Raw genomic sequence first — 20,178 nt, forward strand, 5'->3', positions numbered from 1 at the left:
CTGGCAGCGCTCGTGGCACCTGAGTGCCGAGGCACTGCCTGAAGTGAACCACCGTGCCGCGGGTGCCTGCTTCGCCGTGCGCGCGGGCTCGCCCGCGGTCGCGGAGGGCTCCCGCTACTCCGCCTGCCTGCCGGTTTTCACAGGAGGGCTCCGCTGCAGGCAGACCGCAGGGCTGGCAAGAGCTGCTGCAGCTCAGCTCTTCCTGCCGCGCTCCCGCCGGCGATCACCAGCCGCACAGTTTCCACTGCTACCCCCGAAGCAACCAGCAAAGCAGCACCCGCGGGACAGGGCGGGAGGCCGTGCCACCAGAGACGCTTTCTGTCTGCTGCAGAAAGGACTTTCTTGGCAATTAAACACATCGGCTTCCAAAAATAAAAATCATTATCACGCCTTGGGCTGATATACTGCTCCCGGTCTGCTCTGCCTGTTTAGTGACAATGTCGAATTGCAGCCTCAAAGGAAACCCCACCGGAGCTCCCTCGTTGTGGCAGCTGTCTCACCTCGGCGCTCCTGCTCTGCTAACCCTTCCCAGAGGAAAGAAAGCCTGGCTCAAGCGTGACCACGAAGAGACCTCCCAGGCATTCGGGTGGCAGAAACCCGAGGGGGGCTGGAGCCGCCGGGTGAGGAGGGTTTGAGGTGCGCACCTCCCTGCCAAGCAAAGGTCTACAGCAGAAATACCTTAAATAACAACTGCAAACGCTTTTTTAAAAAAATAGGGGTGGCTTTATACGAACTCAAAAGCTAGGATGTGAATTTAGGACCTTTGTCCACCAACAGGAAAACAACTGTTATATTCTCTGAATAACTCCTAGGTCTCGTTCTGTAGAGATGACTCCTCTGACTGACTTTAGGACATGCTATAATATCTGCAGTGGACCAAACCTGCATTTCAGCTCAGCAGTATCAGGCTACTGCGTTCATATCTCACACGGCATGATGCTGTGCAGTAATCCATCTGTGATTTAAAATCTCCTCTGTTATTTTGCTGTGGCTTCTAGAGATTAAGTCATTCTTCCGATACGTGAAATGGAAAAGGGTTATAAATGAAAAGCAGGAATTCAAGGCAAAGCAAAGAACAGCTCCAGTAGATGAGAGCTAAGGTCCATCTAGCCCATTGCCCCATCTCTGACAGCAGCTGCTGGCAAATGCTTAGGGAAATGCTATGAGAACAAGGCAGGTACTTCTCCCAGTACGTTCTTCCAACTTTGTGATTTCCAGGGACATTCACCTACAGCTTAGGGAATTCCCGAGCTAGGGGTTATATCCCAATCACTGTGTTTAATAGCCTTTTCCCCATTTGGAAAAAAATCCTTACAGGTAAGCGTTGATGATTCCTGCATATTTTGCTTTTCTATTTGCTGCCTGCAGAGATGTCAGGCGAAATACCCTGCCAGGCTGTGGCTGCGCGGTAACCGCGCATCTTGCAGCTGATACTGCAACAGCTGCCGCACGCAAACGTGCCCGTGCATCCCTCCGCAAAACACCACCAAGGCATTCAAGTGCTTGCAGCAGATTCACTGAAAGCATTTACTACGCTAGAAAGCTGCTCTTTAGTGAAGGCAAGAACACATGCAACTTACTGTCCAAGTGGCTGACTTGGCCGTGCTGGATTGCTGGAAAGTCACCTCAAAGTGGTGGGGCCCAGGGTAGTCAGTGTTGGAGGGGATGACGGGAGCTGGGGACATGGCGTCGAAGGTAGAGCTGGGCTGCGAGTAGGGTGAATGCGTTGGGACATTGGAGGTGTGCTCGGAGCTGTAAGGGCTGGTGGAGGCTGCTCTGCTGCCGATGCTCTGATCCATGCTGTTGTTCAGCAAATTAAACTGGGACTGGAGGAAGGGAAAAGGGGAGGAGGGAAAAAAAGAAAACACCAGCCAGTTTAGAGACATGGAAACCTCAGCTACACTTCTTCAGGACTTCAGGTGTCCTGTTACAGCTCCCTTAAAGGGCCAGCGTGCTGGAAAGTCAACCAAAATAGTTGTTCTGGGTTGGTTTGTTTTTTAAACAGGTCACCACTTGTGTAAAGGATCAACTTAATACATTTAAATCATGCCCTTTTATCAGCTTCATCCTTACTGAAGGCAGCAGGATGCCAAGATTCTTGGATTTCCAGAGCCTTTGGCTAGGCAAAACAACACTTTTGGCAGCGGGGGGGTTGTTTCGCTGTTTGGAACAGGCGCAGATTTTCTGTGGTGCGCTGAGATGTGGGAAATGTCCTGCTGGACCGAGTGGGAAAGGATAATCACCATCCTACACACAGGACTCTGCTGAGTGCCCAGACAGGGATCACAGACAGACTCTGTTCTTCTGTGACGTTAGATTTCCAGAGGATTTCTAGAAGCCCATTAGTTCCACCAGTGTCACAAGTTTTCAGTAAAGGACGGTTCGGTGTCAGCCCTCCGCAGCTGCAGTTCACAGCAGAGATGAGACCAGACAAACCCGTGCCCTGACTGAAGCACACCCCAATCGCACGCGGGGTATGGAGAGGCCGTCGGAGTCCAAACCTGGTGCTCTGCTCTGCAAGAGCTGAGCCTAACCCGCAGCTCACTGCTGCTGTAAGCTGTCGGGGCCGAGTTTGGGATCCGGGCTGTTGGGTGGCCCGAGTGAAGATCACGCTTCCAAGCGGGAAGGAAGGGTTTGCTTGCCGGTAGCCAGAGCACCACGGCATTGTGAATCCCTTGAACCGCTCCAGTATTTAGCACTAGTACGAGGAAAGCAGTAGCTTTCGGATGCCTGATCCTACAAAGACGGCAGCCTCCGCAGACCTGTGTGGCTGGGGGAGAAGCGGCAAGGCCTTGGCCCCTGCCAGCCCCACCAGCACCAGCATCTGCCCACGCAACTGCCTCGCGCACGCCCCACCGCATCCCGGCCACGGCCACCGCCGGCTGCAGCCGACGCGAGTCCTGGTAAAAGAGCCCGGGCTCCAGAGGCGAAAACCCAGAGCTCCCTGGGGATCGGCTCGGGCCGGCCGCGTGCGTAACTCATCGCAGAGCCGGGCTGTTGGCCGTTAGGGGCTTTCACCGAGGCAGCTCTAGTTCGGGGAAAACCTCGAAGCTACAAGGTACGCAACGATGCTGCAGCACGCTGCAAACAGGGTCACGGAGCAAACTTACCCACTGATACATCTGCTAGCTCTTATCGTTCCGCATCGCCTGGGCCAGCCTTTTTGTTGCTGCTGTTGTTATTCTAAACTATCATTGTCAGGTACTTCCAATACGAGCTGGCAGCTCGCTTCTTCCTACAGGCATAGCCTAGGAAAAGCTGTTCTCAAAAGTACCATGGCTAAAATGTCCTTAATCTTTCACCTGAAAATCAGACCCCAAAATCCACTTTCTCGTGGTAGCGAAATAAACTACTACTTAAAAAAAGATCAAATTTAACCGTTTCTCAGGCAACCCCCTTGCTTCTCACAGCAAGGAGGGTGTTTTTTTCCAGCAACCTGCGGTACCAGCACTGTTCAAGGGTTGCTCTTCTGGTATTTCCAAGCCGGCAGCATTCTGGAAATCCCGGGGTGAGCGCTAGCGGAGGCTCGCGGGGCTCTCCGGGTCACCGTACGCAGAGCAGATGCTATCCCTACACGCGCCCCGGCTCCCCAGAGCATCGTGTGTAGGAGGAGACGCGGTGCCACCCCACCGCGGTCGCACCGTCGCCGGCCGCGGTCACCTCCTACGTGCACCCCGGGCTGCCGCGCTGCTCTCATCAGCTGCCGGCTTCCCGCTAGCCGCGGCTGCCTGGTGTCGCGGCTGTGGCAGCTCGTGGAAATCAAGCTATTAGAAGCCGGAGGTCGCCAGGCACAGCGCTTTCTGCTCCAAGACCGGAGGCCGTCAGCAGGCTGGGTTATTTGCACGTTTCCCTCGGACCGCTGTCAGCGGCAAGGCTCACAGCTTTGGAATCGGGAGACGTGTTTTAACTTGGGATCCCAACCTCACCCAACTGTGTACAATACCTACTGGTTTAAATACAGTCATCCTTCTCCAGGAGAGCTCTCCTGCTGTCTGCATCTCTCACACGGCCGTTGGAGTCTGTGACTAACTGCAGGAATGCTGAACAAGAGCTGACTTGCTTTTACAAATACAGCCATTTTCTCCCCTAAAACGTGTGCATAAACCCCTCTATTCCTTCTCGCTGCTCTATAAACAGCCTTGCCAGAGAGAAACAACTTTTCCACAATTCCAGAGTTTACCTGGAGAAAAGGCTACGGGACGCGTGAGCACGCGAGGTGCTGGGAAGGCGCGTGGCGAGCCGTGCCCGTGCAGCTGGCAAGCGGCAGCCGGAGCTCGGCGCGGCACCGGCGGGGACGGGGCGGCCCCGCAAACAGGCGCTGCGCGGAGCGAGGCCAGAACGGCAAGGGGAAAAAGGCTGCTTCTTTGGGGGCACGACAGTTAATCCACAGTCCAAACAACCCACCCACGAATATCAAGGGCGGGCTGTGTCATTTTCTTTTGCTGATGACGAGGACAATTAAAGGACTTTCCGGGAACATCTGCAAAACCTGTTCTGCACCAAACCGAGTCTATTTTTTTCAGGAATAACTGTTTTTAACTCAGTGAGCAAACAACCTGGTTTTTCGTATCGCTGTTGCATACACACACACGTACTCGTTCTTAAACACGACAGGGTTACGTTCTGATGCTCAGGCAGGGCTGGAAGCGGCGCTGCCTCCGTCAGTCGCACCCGTTGAAACGGGACACAAGCAGGGAGCTTTTTGCCCCCTGGTAATACCGACTGCGCTGGGAAGAAGAGCTCCGTAACTGCAGCGCAGACCGCAGACGAGGCATCTCTTGGAAACGGCTGGGAAAAAAATTCACAGAAGTCCTTCTTAAATGGCTCTGCGAGCTCCCAGTGCTCAGGGTCAGGGCCGTGCACAGCCCAAGTGTGAAGTTCACTGCACAGGTAAATCAGGACTGAGCCGCTGAAAGACTGCCAGGACCGCCGCACAGAAAGAGCCTCTCCTCTGGTGACAAGGGCAACCCCTGAAACACCGCTGCGGCCGGAAAAGCGCAGCGTCCCCTTCGCAAGCGGGACCGGCCGTCGCCGAGCTGCAGAGCTCGGCAGGGCGCTGCATCGCGGTGCCCCGCTCCGCCGAGACCTCCCTGCCGGGGACGCGCGGGGAGCGGGCTCCCGCTGGCAGCAGGGACGCGGCGGCACTGCACGCGGAGAGCCGTCCGGCGCACCGCAACGCTCCGCGAGCACGGGCGCCGGCTGGCTGAGGAAGCGGCACGCTCGGGCTGTGACCTCGCGTTGCAATGGTGCACGTAATTTTTTGATTACGGGAAGAGGAATGCAACACAAAAGAGTGCTTTTTCCCTGGAAAGTCTATCACTCGAACTAAGTGAGTCAGACTCCCTCAAGTCCGCTGATGCTCAGACTCTGCAAAGGTGACAAAACCAGCCTGTGCAGATCGGAGGGAAGTATTTCCTTCAGCCTTTTTTAACTCCCGTTAATACGGTTTCTTTGCATGTTTAACAGTTTTATAGACAGTCAGCTTCCTTGTTTCACCCTGTCACTGGAGAGGATTAGTTACAAAGCAAAAGGCATACCCCCAAATATATATATATTTTTGAATAAAATTGTTGGCAGCGATACTCCAAGTCAGGTAGAGTGGGTAAAATGACCAGCTTGGGTTTTTTTTAAGACTGACTACATTTCGGACGCATTCCTTTAAAAGACAAATCCAGCGCATGAGTGTTTGTGTGTGCACATGTGTAAATACATGTCTATATGTCCACACGTTTATGTGTGTGTGTATTCACAGGACTGCAGTAATGATATTCTGAAAAACAAGATCACAGCACAAAACCAACCCAGTAAATGTGTTTTGTACTACACACATAAGACAAAAAGCAGAAATTAAATAATTTATGGCCGTGAAGTACAACACTGCAGCTTTCTATCTGTACCTGTAACTATGTCTATATCTCTACATCTGATTTTTCACCAGTGAATAAAAGAAGAAAAACAGAGAGGAAAGCTGATTTGTTATTTTAAGGGTGTGCAAAGGGAAGAAGTGTCTCTCCTTGCCCATGAAGGTCCTTTAAAGATTATTTTGTTTCACGTATGCTGAATGACAGAGAGCAGATACAAGCATCTTTTGACTACGAAAGCAATCTCAGCACTTGAGGACAGGGCTGCAGACATACTGCGTACTAGCACATGTCACATTGCCTACAGCCGTGTGTACCGTGCCACTTGCCACGCTCTCCCAGCCCCCTTCCACCGCGAAAGGAAAGCCTGCCCGGAGCACGGGTCCGCGCCGAGAGCTCGGCGCAGCAGCGGCCGCCGCTGCAGCCCTCGTCCGGGAAAGTGCCCGGCGCGAGACGAGCCAGCGCTGGTGGTGCCGAGCGCCCACAGGCTCTGAACAGCGTCTCCTCGGACGGACGCTCAAAGCTGCTCCTACGCTTGCGGTCTGATTTCTCTAGCGCACGCGACGGTTTGTATAGACGGGGGTTAGGCAGCCGAAGCCGACAGCCATCCACCCTGAAGATTTACATCATTCTAAGACTCTGCAAAGCACAACGCATGATTCGGACAAAACGAGAGAGAGATTAACCAAGTGTCCAAAGCCGTAGCCATCGCACCCTGACACAGCTTATCCTCCACCAAACACGGGCTGTCTCCCGGTGCCCAAAGCGCAGCAGGTGCTTGGTGCCGCTGACGGCACAGAGGAAGGATTGCTCCCAGCCCAGCCCTGCTCCAGCCCGTCCTCGGAGTCGGTTGCCTGCCCGAACAGCACCGGATCGCGCACCGGACACTTCCGGAGCAGCAACGGGTGCAAAAGCTCGGAAAACCGGAGCAGAACATGCATCTTGCCAAGCCGTTTCTTTGGCGGCAGAGAACGACTCCAAATAAGAAATAGCCAGGCAAATCCCATTAATAAAAAGTAGCACCTACCGTGGTATAATGCTGCATTGGGTCGCTAACGTACAGCATTTTAGTCGTCTTGGAATTTACAGATAAGTGGGAACTTTCCCGCCACCGGCGTCATGGGGTCAGGGGGAGATGGAGAAAAGAAGCGGGGTATGAAGGAACGCGCAGTGCCGGAACATGAGGAGCGGGGCCGGGGCAGGCAGCACCAGGGATGCTGCGCTGGCCACCGGCGTGCAGTTTGTGGGCTTTTTTGCTCTCTTCATCTCCCTTAGTTCTGTCAACTAGCTGCATCCAACAACAAAACCGGGCCCACCCCTTTCCGTCCCTCATGACTATTCATCAAGCCGCAGGCAGGCCTCAGCTTGCCCAGTGGTGGACCGGGCTCTACCAACCGTCCTCGCCAAGGGGAGAGCAGGGGTCCTGCTCCGTGATTCAGCGCGGCCAGCCCTAACTCCAGAAAGCTGCTGGCAGAGTCTGGAAAGCTCAGACCCCTTAGAAGAGCACCGTGCTGCTGCACCGTGCGGTGGCTGCATTTGCACGGACTAGCACACTCAGTAACGCCACAGTAACTCCACAGGCTGTAATCTGGTGCTGGACACACCAGCTATGGCCACGGGTCCCCGGTCCACCTGCCCCTCCACCCACCCCGTTGTGGGCCCTGGGGTTTTCTTTTGGTTGCACATCGGTGGCATTACAGCACGTCGTCAGCCCCGTACGGTGTTATCAGGGTTTCCTTTGGAAATCCTGGAGGGCACATTGATGAAAACGCGCAGAGGACAGGGAGGCACGCAACCATCCCGGTGCTGCACGCCAGACTGAACAGGCCCCGATCCGCTGATCAAAGAGGAACGGACTCTGCAAGGCCACACGGGGAGAACGTGCTGCCTCTCATCGAGGACGTTCCCGCAGGCTGGGAGCAAGGGAACAACTAGCTGAGAGACAAGCGATTTTCCAGGCTTCATGTCCACCAAAAAATGCTCTTTTCTTCCCTGTCATCCCACCTTATTTCACCGGATTTAATATTTTTTATTGAGAGATGATCTACTTCCCCTTAAGAAGCCTGGGAAACTCGGATGTTTACAGAACAACTGGCTGGGATTATTCCAGGGCTCGTTTGACACAAGCCGTCGTCCGGAGACCTTGAGTAGTCGGCCCTTCCTGCCGCCAGGAAGCTTTTCACACGTTACATCTTACTGCCCCGTCCGGTTGTTCTGTGCACAGTGCACGTATACAACCACCGGGAAGCGAGAAACTGGAAGGCCTGCCACTCGGGTGGGCTTCCGTGAGCTTTTCTGCAGGTGCTTTAATTCCCGAATCAGCCTCCTCCATGCCCGGCAGAGCCAGGTGCCTGGGGAGCTCCTCTAATGATGCATTTTACACCTGGCTACCATAACGACAGAGCCTATTTCAGCATCTTGGGTCAGAGGCAGAGCATGAGGCTGCCAGCAGGGAGACCCATCAGCTCCAGCATGAAACCTACTGCCCTGATCAGTTGAACTTCCTTCTGCTTTGAGACTGATGGTTGAATGCTGTTTATGTCAGCAGGTGAAAGCAGGTAAGCAGCTCAAAGAAGGGCATGTTGTGCTCACAAAGATGGAGCTAAGGTGTGTTGCCCATGTGTTAGCACTAGGGGTTGTGCAGGTGTGGACCCCTGCGCATGGGCTCAGTAACTGCTTCAACCGAACCCTCGACTGCTATGCAAGCTGCTGATGCTAAAGCTGTCTTCTCTATGAAGAAAGTAAGGGTGGCTGAGGAATTGTTTGCGTGTCTAATTAGAGCAGCTCCTCCCAGAGGACCTGGAAACACTTTACAGGTCTTGTGGAGCAATGCAGCTTCCATGTGATGCGATCACAGAGCATCGTTTCTGCCTGGGGGCCAAGCCAGGGCGCTGGGGTGGCCCGCTCTCCGCCACGGAGCACCTCCCCGCCCGGCCTGGGAGCTCCAGCACCCCACTGCTTCCTACCTGCCTGTCTCCAGCGCTCTGCTGAGCACCACAAGCACCTCGGAGCGAGGAGCGAGCAGCTGCCTCCTTCCCTGCTCTCATTTTTTACCTTCATTTCAGGCCAGCTGGATTGCACTACCTGTGCATTTATTTTTATACATGTCAGCCTGCCACACGTTTCAGTGATGACAGGTAGCAGGAGCTGGGCTCAACTCGTCCTGAGCTCAGCAGCACAGCACTTAGCTGCACGGTCAGGCCAATATAAATATTTACTACTGGTACTTTATTTTGAGCAAGAGCCACGAGCTGGCTCTCCGCTCCGTCTGCGCTCGGCCGCTCTCGGCAAGGTCTCCCGCAAGTCCGCCCGGCCCCGGCGCGCGTGCTCGGCAGCCGCGACAGGTCGCACCGAGCTCCTGCCGTGCTTGGCTTAGGTTACAGCAGGAATAACAAGAAAGGCAACTGCAAGCTCAGGGCCAGGGCAGCTCCGCAATTAGTGCAGTCTCCACCTGATCCGTCTGCCGCGCTCCTGCCCCGCCGCGGACAAAGGCCAGGGAAGAGAGGGAAAGCAAGCTAAAAGCGAGGGAAAGGGAAGCTGGGGGAGGGGACGCAAGCTGGCGAGGAGGGAAACGAGAGGCTTGTGGAGGGAGAGCTTGTCAAGGGCCAGGATCGCCTCACGCTGAAGAAGGGATGCTCCCAGGAGGCCCCGCGGCGCGGAGAAAGCGTTCACGCGCTAACGCGCGCTCTCGGCAGCAGGTCTGGAAAAGCCCCTGCAGACTGTGCCCGCCCCGAGGGCAGGAGCAGATGGCACAGCACACTCGAACCCTGATGAGTCAGATCTCACACTCTGCTGCTGCACGATAAACAGAAAGGCTTTGTCCTCCCCGGCAGCCCCCAGACGCAGGCAGCAGGGCCACCTCGCCGGACAGGAAAACACGCGCGACAGCGTGAGCAAGAACCGGGCAGGCGGAGAAGGAGCAGGGCCGCGCTCTCCCCATCCACGAGAGCTAAACCAGGCGTGACCCGAAAGGGGCTATGTGAGCACCTCCAGCGACTGAGCACGTCGGTGTGCTCAGCGCAGAGCGAAAGCAGGAGGCAGGCAGGATGCCGCGGGGAGCCCCAGCGCTACTGCCCGCTGCTCTGCGGCCGTCTGGGCAGTCCGCCCCGCTTTGCCGCTCGCAGCCGCCGCGCTGGTGCTCGGACGCTGCCTGTGCCAGCCCGGCTCCCTCTGCCGCGGAGCGTTACGCGGAGCAGCAGGAAGGGCGGAGGAGAAAAAAGTCCTGCAATTACCAGCAAGCTGTCCAGGGCCCAGGCCTACCGCGCTTGATCTAGGCAGGGTCTTGGCCACTAATCCTCAACTGTGTGCAGCTTTGTGGCTGTGTTAGACCGCAGACAGGCTCTAAGGCGGGCAGGCGCAGATGGCTGTTTTCTGACACCTGATATTCCCAGGTACTGATCACACCAGATGCAGCTCTCCTCCAGAAACGCTGAACTTCTTCGTCCAGGGCAGAGCTTGCAATACAAACAGGTTCTGATTAAACCTGCGCAACCTATACTTAACTACTGCTTCCCATTAAAACTTGCCCAAACAAAAATGTGCCTACAGCCATAATCAGTTGAGATACCTAAATGCAGTGAGACAGTGCTGCTTCACGGGACAAGTATTTTACTCTCCGAGGGTCAAATTCTGCCCATTCTTTTTTGATTTGAACTGTACCTTACTCCAAGCACAAGCTGTTCAAATCATCCAGTCTATGTGCCCAGGAGGGCAGTATATGGTCAGGGAAGCTGGCGCATACTGTCTGTAATGACATCTGGTCGTGGATTTCCAGCGGCTCTCTGGGGATGTACATGGACTGGGCCTCCTCTGGACAGCCTCGGCGGCGGGGTGACAGTCTGATGCAGCAAGAGCAGAGTTTGCTGAGCACTGTGCAAACCAGAGCTTTGCTTTTAGACAGATGGCAAAACTGAGTCTCGTTAGGTGTTTTATTCCTGGTACACTTCCAGTACTCAAGAAATGGAGAAGCATGTCCTAAGTGATTTTTAGACTGAGGAAAGTCTAAAAGTTTAAAGAAGGCCAGTTTCTGATAGAGCACATTCTAAACAGCAAATCAGAAAGTGGGGTTTTTTGTTTTTTGTTTTTTTTTTTTTTTTAAACCAAGAAATCTTTCCCTCCTTGCCCTTCTTCCTCAAAAGGTCCTGTCAGAAATGGAGCTTGGCTGCAGCGCTGGCACAGTAGTACAGTGGCCTCAGAGGTCCTGGCTCACAGCGTGAGCCTCCATGGGCACAAGGGACTGCCCTTGACACCCAGTAGGGCATGGACACATTCAGCACGGTGACAGTGCGAGGAGGCAGACCGGCCACCACTGATCAGGACAAAATGGGTCACAAGTCCATTCAGGGCACCGTCATCATGGGTTTCCCAATTGCTGCACATCAGGCAGCAAAGTAATTCAGGGTGGCAGAGTCGGGTGCTTTGAACGACAGGGAGTCACCTAGACGTAAACATTGCCTGTGGTCTGAGCAGGGAACCACCTGAGGAAACCACGGGAGAAACGGGGCACGCGGTACGCCTGGGCACTCCGTAGCTCAGATCTGTCAGGGCTGCACAGGACTTGCTGCTGACTCCCACCCTGATCGTTAGATGGGAGATGCTGTATTACAAGTGCAAATGTTTTCTCCTTGACACAAGTCCAGCTCTCTTCTAGATCATGTGCTGTGTTCAACAGACACTATCACAGCTATCCTGATACCTGTTTCTGACATTAGTATAGAGCTGTCATTTAATTCTTCTTCCTTTTTTAACAATGGGTCACTGATGGCAACAGCTATATACAGGAATCTGCTGAGAATGTGCTGTGATGTTTTCTATTTCTAATCACTTATACAATCTGTTCTTGTGTGTTGTCATGTTTCATAAGTAATGAAAAGGGAGGTCTGAATCTGCAAAGCCCTCGTGTGCACTGGTGCAGCCCTCTACTTGGAGGGCAGGTGTCTTCATAGGTGAAGACCTGCAAGGCTGGAGTTTTATTCTGATGAATTATGGCAAAAGTTCTTGCTCTCCAATTCTGATGCTGTATTTTTTTAGAGACAAAGACTACTCTATCTAGAGAAATCCTCTCATTGTGTAATTAATTCCTCCACCTTCCATCTTTCACTGCACTTTTAAAACCCTTTGTGTTAAATGGAAATGAATCTCTTCCCGCTCCAACTTCCTGGAGGGAAGCACCATTAGCAATAGGAGTCCTTCAATTATCCCACTGCAGGCAGGAGCAGAGCTGTGCATTCAGAGCAGGATGTGACCCTCCAGAAGCTCTGCCTCTGGAACAGCTTACAAATGACTTATTACACAGCATGTCTATACCTGAGCAAATTATACCCTATTTATGTCGAGGTACTTGCACTCCACCTTTATTACAGCAAGAACCACTGCTGATGCATGTTTAAGCAAGCAGAAGTAAGATGCAACTGTCCAACATGAAGCCTGTTTCCTACAGTCACTGTGACTGCTGTACTTTATCCAGACTGAGAGTAGCCCTCTTGCTTCCCAGCCCCAGAATTGTGACTGTCACGGTTGCTGTCTGGGTTGACCTGGAGAATGGAGAAGACAGCCACCTCTGCCGCACACATGGAGTATTTCATTGAGGGGTTGGTCTGACGCTGCTCAAACTTGGCCCACCATCATTGAAACTACATCTGACAAAGAGCATCGTGTTACGGCCATGCTTGGCAGAAGCAGGACTGTAGTAATCTCAGCCTAGCTGTTGTCTGCTTGTCTTGACAGGCTGTTAAGATACATGCTCTTCTGAAATAGGAAGGCAGTCCAGCAAAATCGATCAATAAGCAGCCACTGCTTTTCTGACCACTGTACCACATGGCTGCAAAAATGCAATACAGTCATTTATTTCAGGATATCAGACACTGAAAAAATGATAGTAACGCTGTGCCTGCAGTGTTTTTGTTTGGTTTGTGAACCAGCAAGTATCCCGTTTCCTACCCTATAGCCATCTAATCCACTGGGAGGAAAAAACATTTGTTTTTGACGTAACCCTTTTTTGCACCCACTCACCATAACTGAATCGTTCATGCTCCTCATCTGGAAGACGTCCATTGTGACCTCCGTGCGGTTGGAGACCTCGTGGCTGCCTGTGTGATTGGATGGAGGGAGGTCAAAGTAGGTGCTGTCTGGTTCCCTGTGGAAAAAGTGATGACTGTCAGCTTTCCAGCTCTCCAACAGAGCCTGCACCAATAATACCCAGGAACTTGTATTTCCCTTGAACCTTGCCTCATTCTCAGCTCTCCCTCCATCCTCTGCTTTCCTTGTCGTGTGGCAGAGCAGGCAAACTACTCCCTTGTGGATAAAGAAGGGAGAGACTTAGGAAGCTGTTTGTCTACCCAGCTGCTCTGGCATATCTGTCGTCTTGGGATTCTTAAGTTATAGGATAGCAAGGCAGAAAGAGGATGAAATGAAGCACAGCCCTTGTTCTTTGATTACTGTGAGGCTCAAAGGCCAGAACAGTTGCAAAACTCTTGATGTGATTGGCAAATGCTTAATTTTTGAAAATAACCATTTTAATTAGGCCGCTAGCAAGCTTCGTGACCTCGTGAGTGGAGACAGACCAGTAAGAGTGCATCCTCCCAGGCTCACTCCCAGCATCTCCTGCCTCACCCCTGGGAAGGGCCCCAGTCAAAATGGACCTTTGCGCAGGCCCTGCGACCATCTCCGTGCATCCTGGAGCACTATGCCTACAGAAGGACCTAGGCTATGGGACAGATGGTGCTGTGTACGAATGCCGGATCGAAGAGCCATAGTTCAGAAAAACTGGCCCAGTTTGTCAGTGCCGAACCCAGGCTGGTCAGTGCTGGCTCCTGCGAGCAGCGCTGCTGGGTGCAATGCTGCTTCAGTTCTCTGATGTGGTGTGGGGGACCCTACACCGTGCTGCTGCGGGCCACTGGGATTTTCTTCAGCAGGCAGGGCAGGAATAAGGACATGGATCAACTGCTCCTGCCTAACCAAAGATGAGTCAGTGTCTCCTCTTCCCAGCTGCTGTTGAGGCATTTCTGATTCTCTCTCCAAACACCTTTGCTTCCTAGAGCCAGAGGAAGTGTGCCCTGATACTGACCTTTGACGTGCGAGAAAGAAACTGCCATGCTGCGGTAACTTTCTGCAGTGTTTGCAGCACTCCTTTGCATTTACAGCGCACATCAAAAATGCTGGCGTTTGCACATCCCTTTTCAGAAGCAGCTTCCAAAACCTGCAAATAACGTTTGTGGGGCCCAGCTTTCTGCAAATGCAAACTCCACAGTCTTTGAACTACCTAGCCTCACTGAGGGGGCCAAAGCAGGGTGGCAAATGAAACAGTCTAAGCAGAGAGATCTGAGTCTTGGAGCAAAATTCTGAATATGAAAAATGAATATGTGAAAACTAGAGCATGTGAAAGAAATGTTTCCTCTCAGGTCATATTATTAATATGTGCTAATATAGACTACACAGCAAAGGGCCGTTTCTGCCTCAGAATACCCCTTAACACAAATGGTCAAATACCACTTACAGTGTGCTCCAGAGGTGTTCAAACGTTGTACCTTCATCAGCTGGAGATGACTGGGACATCTTCACAGAAGGGGAGTCCGACAAAGGATAAATCGCCCTGGGGTGAAGGAAAAAAAGCAAGGTTAATATTGCTAGAGCGCAAACAGAAAAGTCACTTTCCTCCTGGAGGCTTTGCAACCTGGATACACAGGAATTTTGTCCGTTCTGCAAGGGAACGGAGCAGACAATTTAATGTTGTGTTTATACTCTTCTAGTCCTGGAAAGTGCATAGAGATCCAAGTCAGCTGCACTAAACCCACTTAATGACAAAGCAAGTTGCAAATGCTGTGTTACTGCACCGCATCACTGGGTATCAGTTCCCTCCAGACACCCAGTCCCACAGAGGCAGAAGCTGCTGGTGAAGGGCAGGAGCTTCCAAGGCAGCGGCGGAAGTTTACGCCTCGCTCCTCGGTGAGCTGTGCAAGCCCAGAGCTCCACAGGACTCGTTGCAGCGAAAAGCTGCCACCTCCGCCCCGGGTCCCAGCGCACTTCAGCCTGGTACCCAGCAGCGCGAGGCCCTGGGGGTCACACGTGCGTGGAGGAGACAGAGGTGCTGCTGGGACCGGGTCCCCGGGAGGAGCAGCACAGGCAGGGCGCACGACTCTTGCTGCACCCAGTCTCTTTGGCCCCTTTCAGCAAGCTCTCGCAAGACTCCCAGGCGCTTTCGGGATGGAGGGTGTCACTACGCAGCGTGGACGCTGCTCTGCTGTGACTTAGCACTCGTGCACCACGGCAGGACTTGGCTACCGCAGACAACAAGCAGCCTACATGAGGGGGAACCCAAACTTAACCTGCGCTGCCCTGCAGTTTGCTGTACTGAAAGACAGCTTGCACAGGTGACTGAAAGCACCTTCATCGCAGATAACGATGAGTACGGATCCTCGTTGCTCCGCAAAGACTGCCGTAAGAACCCAGGGCTCATTTTCAGCTAAAGAAAAGGTTGCAGAGAAGATATACCCTTGCCTAAGCTGCCCTCTAGGTTGAGGATCGGACTTGACTTAATGTTCTTAATCACCCGGTCTAGTATTTTGAGAACACTTTCATGCCAGTGGATGGCATGTCAGCAGACTAGGTGGTCTAAGCACAAGGGAAGATGCTCAGGGAAGCAGGAGGAAAAACATCTTATAAATACGTGGGTATTTTGGAGGGGGTCGAAGTGGCAGGTGCTTGGCTTTCAGCCCATTTCTGCTAGAAGCTGACTCTGACTCAAGGTTCCTGTTTAAGATGCTTATAGTACCCTTCAGCGGAGCGTTCACCACGCTGCAAACAGCTCCCGCAGCTCGGGGGAAGCCACTGCACAATTATTCGTAGTAATCAGTTTGGGCCAGGTTCAGTAAAGAGCTTAAGCCTCCTGGTTAGACACAGCAATACCAAACTGGTGGGTACCAGGCCTCCAAAGAGAACCAAAACCCCAAAGTTAGATGACAAAAATAACCTTGCAGCAAAAGGCAGAATGGAAGACACCCTTGGTCCAACCACAGGTCCCGGCTGCTAGGCTGCGCGGTCTGCTCGCTACCCGCTCGAGAGGAGCGTCGTGTGCGTGGCTGCACAGCGGTCCGGGACTGGCAGGGGAGGGAGGAAACCCTTTTCCTCCGAATCTGGGGAGTAAGGGAGGGACGTTCGTGTCTGAGTCATGGCGGCACCACAAGCCCGGGTTCTACCCGGCCTGGACGAGGGCCGAACCCCACGGGCGGGTTTATGAAACACCCTCGGCTTCCAGCGGCTCTGAGCAAGGCACGCCAGGAAAGCAGAACTGCAGGAGCCCTGAGAACGGGCAGGAGCTCGGGCGTCTCCAGGATTCAATGGCCACTTAAACTCCAGAAGGAAAAGCCTGCCTGTGCTCTGCTTTGAGGTGACCTGTCAGGCCTGACCCTGGTTGGTTCGTTTTGGGCACAGGGCAGTTTTCCTCCCAGGAACGTCATTTGCCAGCTGGCTGATGCATTTTTCTCCTGAAGCTGTAGCCGCGAATGCCCACAAATCCACACCGATATTCCTGGATAGCCTTTGCCCTGGCCGGTTATTTACGGAGCCAAACAATAACGAGGAACAATGGAGTCAGGCGCAGCCTCGCGTCCCTGCCCTTAGAATCTGGGCTCCCTCGCTAAAACGGAGCGTGCTATCACCTCCACGCATCTGAGCCGGGGTAACCACAGGATTCCAGCGTCTACACGGATCTCCTTGGACTGTATAATCTATTACGTACATCACCGGGGAACTGACTGCCTGAATACAGGAAACGAGATAATACGAGAACGTTACTACCATCTCAAAAACCAGCATAATAGTCATGAGATCCATTAAAAATTTATGTTCAGCCAAAAGTACCACTGAGAACAATTTTCTCTCCAAATGCCCCTGCTAAACGCCACAGAACATCTCCAGACTTTGTCAGAGGAGTATTAACCTTAACTAGCAAAAGCAGAACCTACTGTTCTGTGTTTTCAAAGCTTTCCTGGAAAGCATCTTTGTGTTTTCTGGTAACAGCAGCCTCTGTTAACACCTCTCACCCAAGGATTGCAACCGATTGTTCAGGTATTTTACAAATCCTCCATGAGGTTGATAATCTTCACTTCCCTGTACATGATACAGCTGAGGAAGGCATAAAGATGGCTAAGCACACTCACTAAAAGCATAATGCAAGCTTACGGTGAAGCCACAATACAGACGTCCTAAATCTTACTTGTTTAGACATTAAAATGGCCTTCCCACATCTAAGCATCTTGCAAATATTGTCAAATGTAGCATTATGCCCTCCAAGTAAACCAAGGCAGGAACGTTACCTCCGCTTTACAGATGAGGAAATACCACCCGAGAGAAAGTGCACCATGTGCCCAGGACTGCACACAGGAAATCTGTGGGAAAGCCAATTCTTCCACCAAAGCCTGCCGAATCTTACTGCATAAGCATAATCACAGAGTCATCTTTAATCCTCTCTGTTCCTCTTGCCTTTGGACAAAACTGTCTGGCAGTGAAATCCGGAGAGATCTCGCGTCCAGAGCAGCTCCCTCCTGCGAGGTGAGATAAGCACCTACAGCCGTGCTGGCACTCGGGTACGCTCCTGCTTGTCTGACCTCTGCTCATCACAGCCAGGCTTGTTTACGGGCCGTGGGGTCCATGGAAGAAACCCCCCAGAAATGTGTACATCTGCGAATACCTGAGTGCGGGAGTAACGTGCATTTTGTATGCCCGGTTATGCACTTTGTCAGCAAATTTAGATCCTGCTTTGCAAAACGGCAGCTCTGTAAGAACGAAGGCAACTATAGCTGCGCGAGAGCCTAAAGATCAGACAGAAAAGGCAATGCACAGTAGGCACTTCAGGCATTGCAATTCTCTGTTAACCTTTGCTGTTTGCCAGGATGACTGCTTCTCTGGAGAAACTGCCGCTAGCTGATCTGCGGCAAAACCTGGCGTGACCGCATGTTCAGCCCGCCTTTGACAGCGTGCTCGAATCGGCTGCAGCTCGCTGCAAGCCACGCACAACCCAGAGACCCCCGATTCCTCGGCCTCTTTCAAGCAGCAAGGAAAGCATCTGGCACGCCTGGACTTTTTCCTTGTGCCCTCTCATCTCCCCAAACCCCACGAGAAGGAGAGCCGGCGCTTTGTGGAGTGGCCGGGCTGCAGCCATCTTGAACACTGTGCCGTCTTCCTCTGCTCGGAGCCGTGCTGTGAAGTCCTCCTCGCTGGCTGTCCTGCTCCCCCGGAGCACCAGGACGTGCTTCCAGGCACTTACTAAAATGTACCTGTGCCAGGCGTCATCTGGCTACTTCTTTTATCCACACAGCACGTGTCACAATCTCATTTCAACTCAGCACCGACCTCTAATAGTGAAAGCCTACAAAACTTCCTGCTTTTTGATCTTCGACCGCCAGCGAGGGCAGCAGCTTTCTGGCTGAGTGATCGGTTTGGATCGGCACAGATGCGGTCCCCTGGCTCCGGCCTCTCGCCCCGCGCTCCCTCTGAGTCAGCCGGAGACCGGAGGGGTTCAGGAGAGGCTGACGCGACATGAGCAGCTAAAACGAAAGCAGGACGGTGTGCCCTGGCAGTTGGTTCCATATTCCGGTTTCTGCTACCTCTATGACTTGTCGGCGAGACGCAGCACCTACAGATGCTCTTCTGGGGAGGTCTGCCAAGCAGCAGAGGACTCGTTCCCCGCTGGTCCGACTGCGGAACGACTAGCTTGTGAAAGTGTCATTTCCTCCCATCCCTCTCCATCCCGTACGTAAAAGGGAGAGAAACAAAAAGACCTAAGTGGCAGTTTTGAGAAAAGGAAAAGCTCAGAGCTGCAGTGAGGCTCCTTTTGGCGGCCTTACCCCGCTTCCGTGCTGCTTTCCTGGGCCCGGGATATGGGCAACCTCAAGACTGAGTCTGGCCTTTCCGTTCAGCAGAGAAAGCACCTCAGCACCGCCCTGCGCTGTGTGGTCAGGATGGGTGACACCAGGCGAATCACGTGGCTGCACTCATTTTCAAAAGAAAAAAAAATCTGAGTGTTTTAAGGGCGTTTTGGAAGTTCCCTTTCTCTTTCAGAAGCACAACGGGTGTCTGCAAAGCCAGGCTGGTATCTTCTCACGCTTCAGCTCCGTGGTACAAAGAGGAGCTCGGGCTGTGAGTATTGGTAGTGCACTTCTGTAATGCAGCGATCACGGTGTTCACTGTGAAAGTATCTCAGCAGCAGCAGCGACAGTCTGACAGCCTGGCGTCTAAGACGATGAAGAACCTCAAAAGACTTTGCAAACAGTGTTCCCCAAAGGCAGCAGCAGTGCCGATGGCAGTGTAATCTGCTGGTTAGTGTGATTTAAAATGAGGTGCAGTTTAGGTTCACATTATATAACTAAAAATGGAGGCACTCAGGCTGGATGGGAAGTGGAAGGAAGGTCTGGAGAAGGAAGTCTGGAAAATGTTCTGATGGTGAGGTCTAGCACAAGGAAAAAATATCCCATTGGGAGGAAAGAGTGGAGACCCTGTGGCACGGGTCAATTAAAACTGAAGCAGGGACAGCCTTAGAGACTAATCCTACATTGCTGGAGAACGGCTCTTCTCAGCACCAAAGCCTGAGAAGAGACCTAAGGTCACACCTAGAGCTCTGCAAGAGGGAGCTCTCTAGCACAACCTCCACCAGGAGGATTTCTGCACTCGCACCTCCAAGACCTAAATCTACACATTAAAATAAAGATCTCTTTGTCTAGGGAACCGTATGGCAGGGGGTTCTCCCTCCCTTCCATCCCTATGCACCAGGGACGCAGCAGGGCAGCAAGACGGCTCGGCGTGCCCTTTGGGGATGGCCGACACGGGCCAGCGCGGGCGGCTGCAGCCGCTGAGCACGAGCACAGCTCGGGGGGAGATCGCAGGCAGGACATGCACCTAATTCGTTTCAGGCTTTTAGAGGAGGAGAAACTGAAACACGCTAACCAGGGGGTTTGGTGCTTGGCACTAATGTTGCTTGTGTGATTTGCTTGTTTTCGCTTGGGAGAGCTGCCTCCCTGCACGCTTTCTCAAGCTAACTCCACCATTCACTGGATTGCTGCTTCCCTCTGTTGCTAGTCAGTGCATTGCAGGGAAGTTGCAGAGTGAAGAAAAGGCTAGAAGTGCAGACACAAAGACTGGAAAGAGCAAATCTCCCACCGCTGCTTGTTTTGGGGACTTGGGTCGGTATATTGCCAGGTTAGTAATTACGTAGGGGCCGCCACGGAACGGGCTGGTTCGCTCCAGGCGCCCGGTTTCTTCTGTGCATTTACCTTCCGTGGGAATTGTCACTGAAGTGCTTTCCAAGGATTAGTATGGAAACACA

The 20,178-nt window shown here is 52.9% G+C and overlaps 1 protein-coding gene across 4 annotated transcripts in view; it reads right to left on the reverse strand.

Moving 5' to 3' along the window:
• Positions 1 to 14,438, reverse strand: part of TP73 (tumor protein p73) — a 39,981-nt gene extending 25,543 nt beyond the window's left edge. Inside the window, exons 1-3 of one of the 4 annotated variants that reach the window (XM_026096607.2) lie at positions 14,356 to 14,435; positions 12,873 to 12,996; positions 1,581 to 1,826 (exon numbers count right to left, since the gene is read on the reverse strand). In XM_026096607.2, the coding sequence (XP_025952392.1) occupies positions 1,581 to 1,826; positions 12,873 to 12,996; positions 14,356 to 14,414 (429 nt within the window). In that variant the 5' untranslated portion in view covers positions 14,415 to 14,435. Of the gene's footprint in view, positions 1 to 1,580; positions 1,827 to 3,110; positions 3,263 to 6,888; positions 6,943 to 12,872; positions 12,997 to 14,355 lie in introns of those variants that run through there. The other 3 variants (XM_026096610.2, XM_026096608.2, XM_026096609.2) reach the window with 3 other exon arrangements.
• Between the last annotated feature and the right edge of the window lie 5,740 nt (positions 14,439 to 20,178).

The sequence above is a fragment of the Dromaius novaehollandiae genome, chromosome 24 (genome assembly GCF_036370855.1).
Source record: "Dromaius novaehollandiae isolate bDroNov1 chromosome 24, bDroNov1.hap1, whole genome shotgun sequence".
NCBI lineage: Eukaryota > Metazoa > Chordata > Aves > Casuariiformes > Dromaiidae > Dromaius > Dromaius novaehollandiae.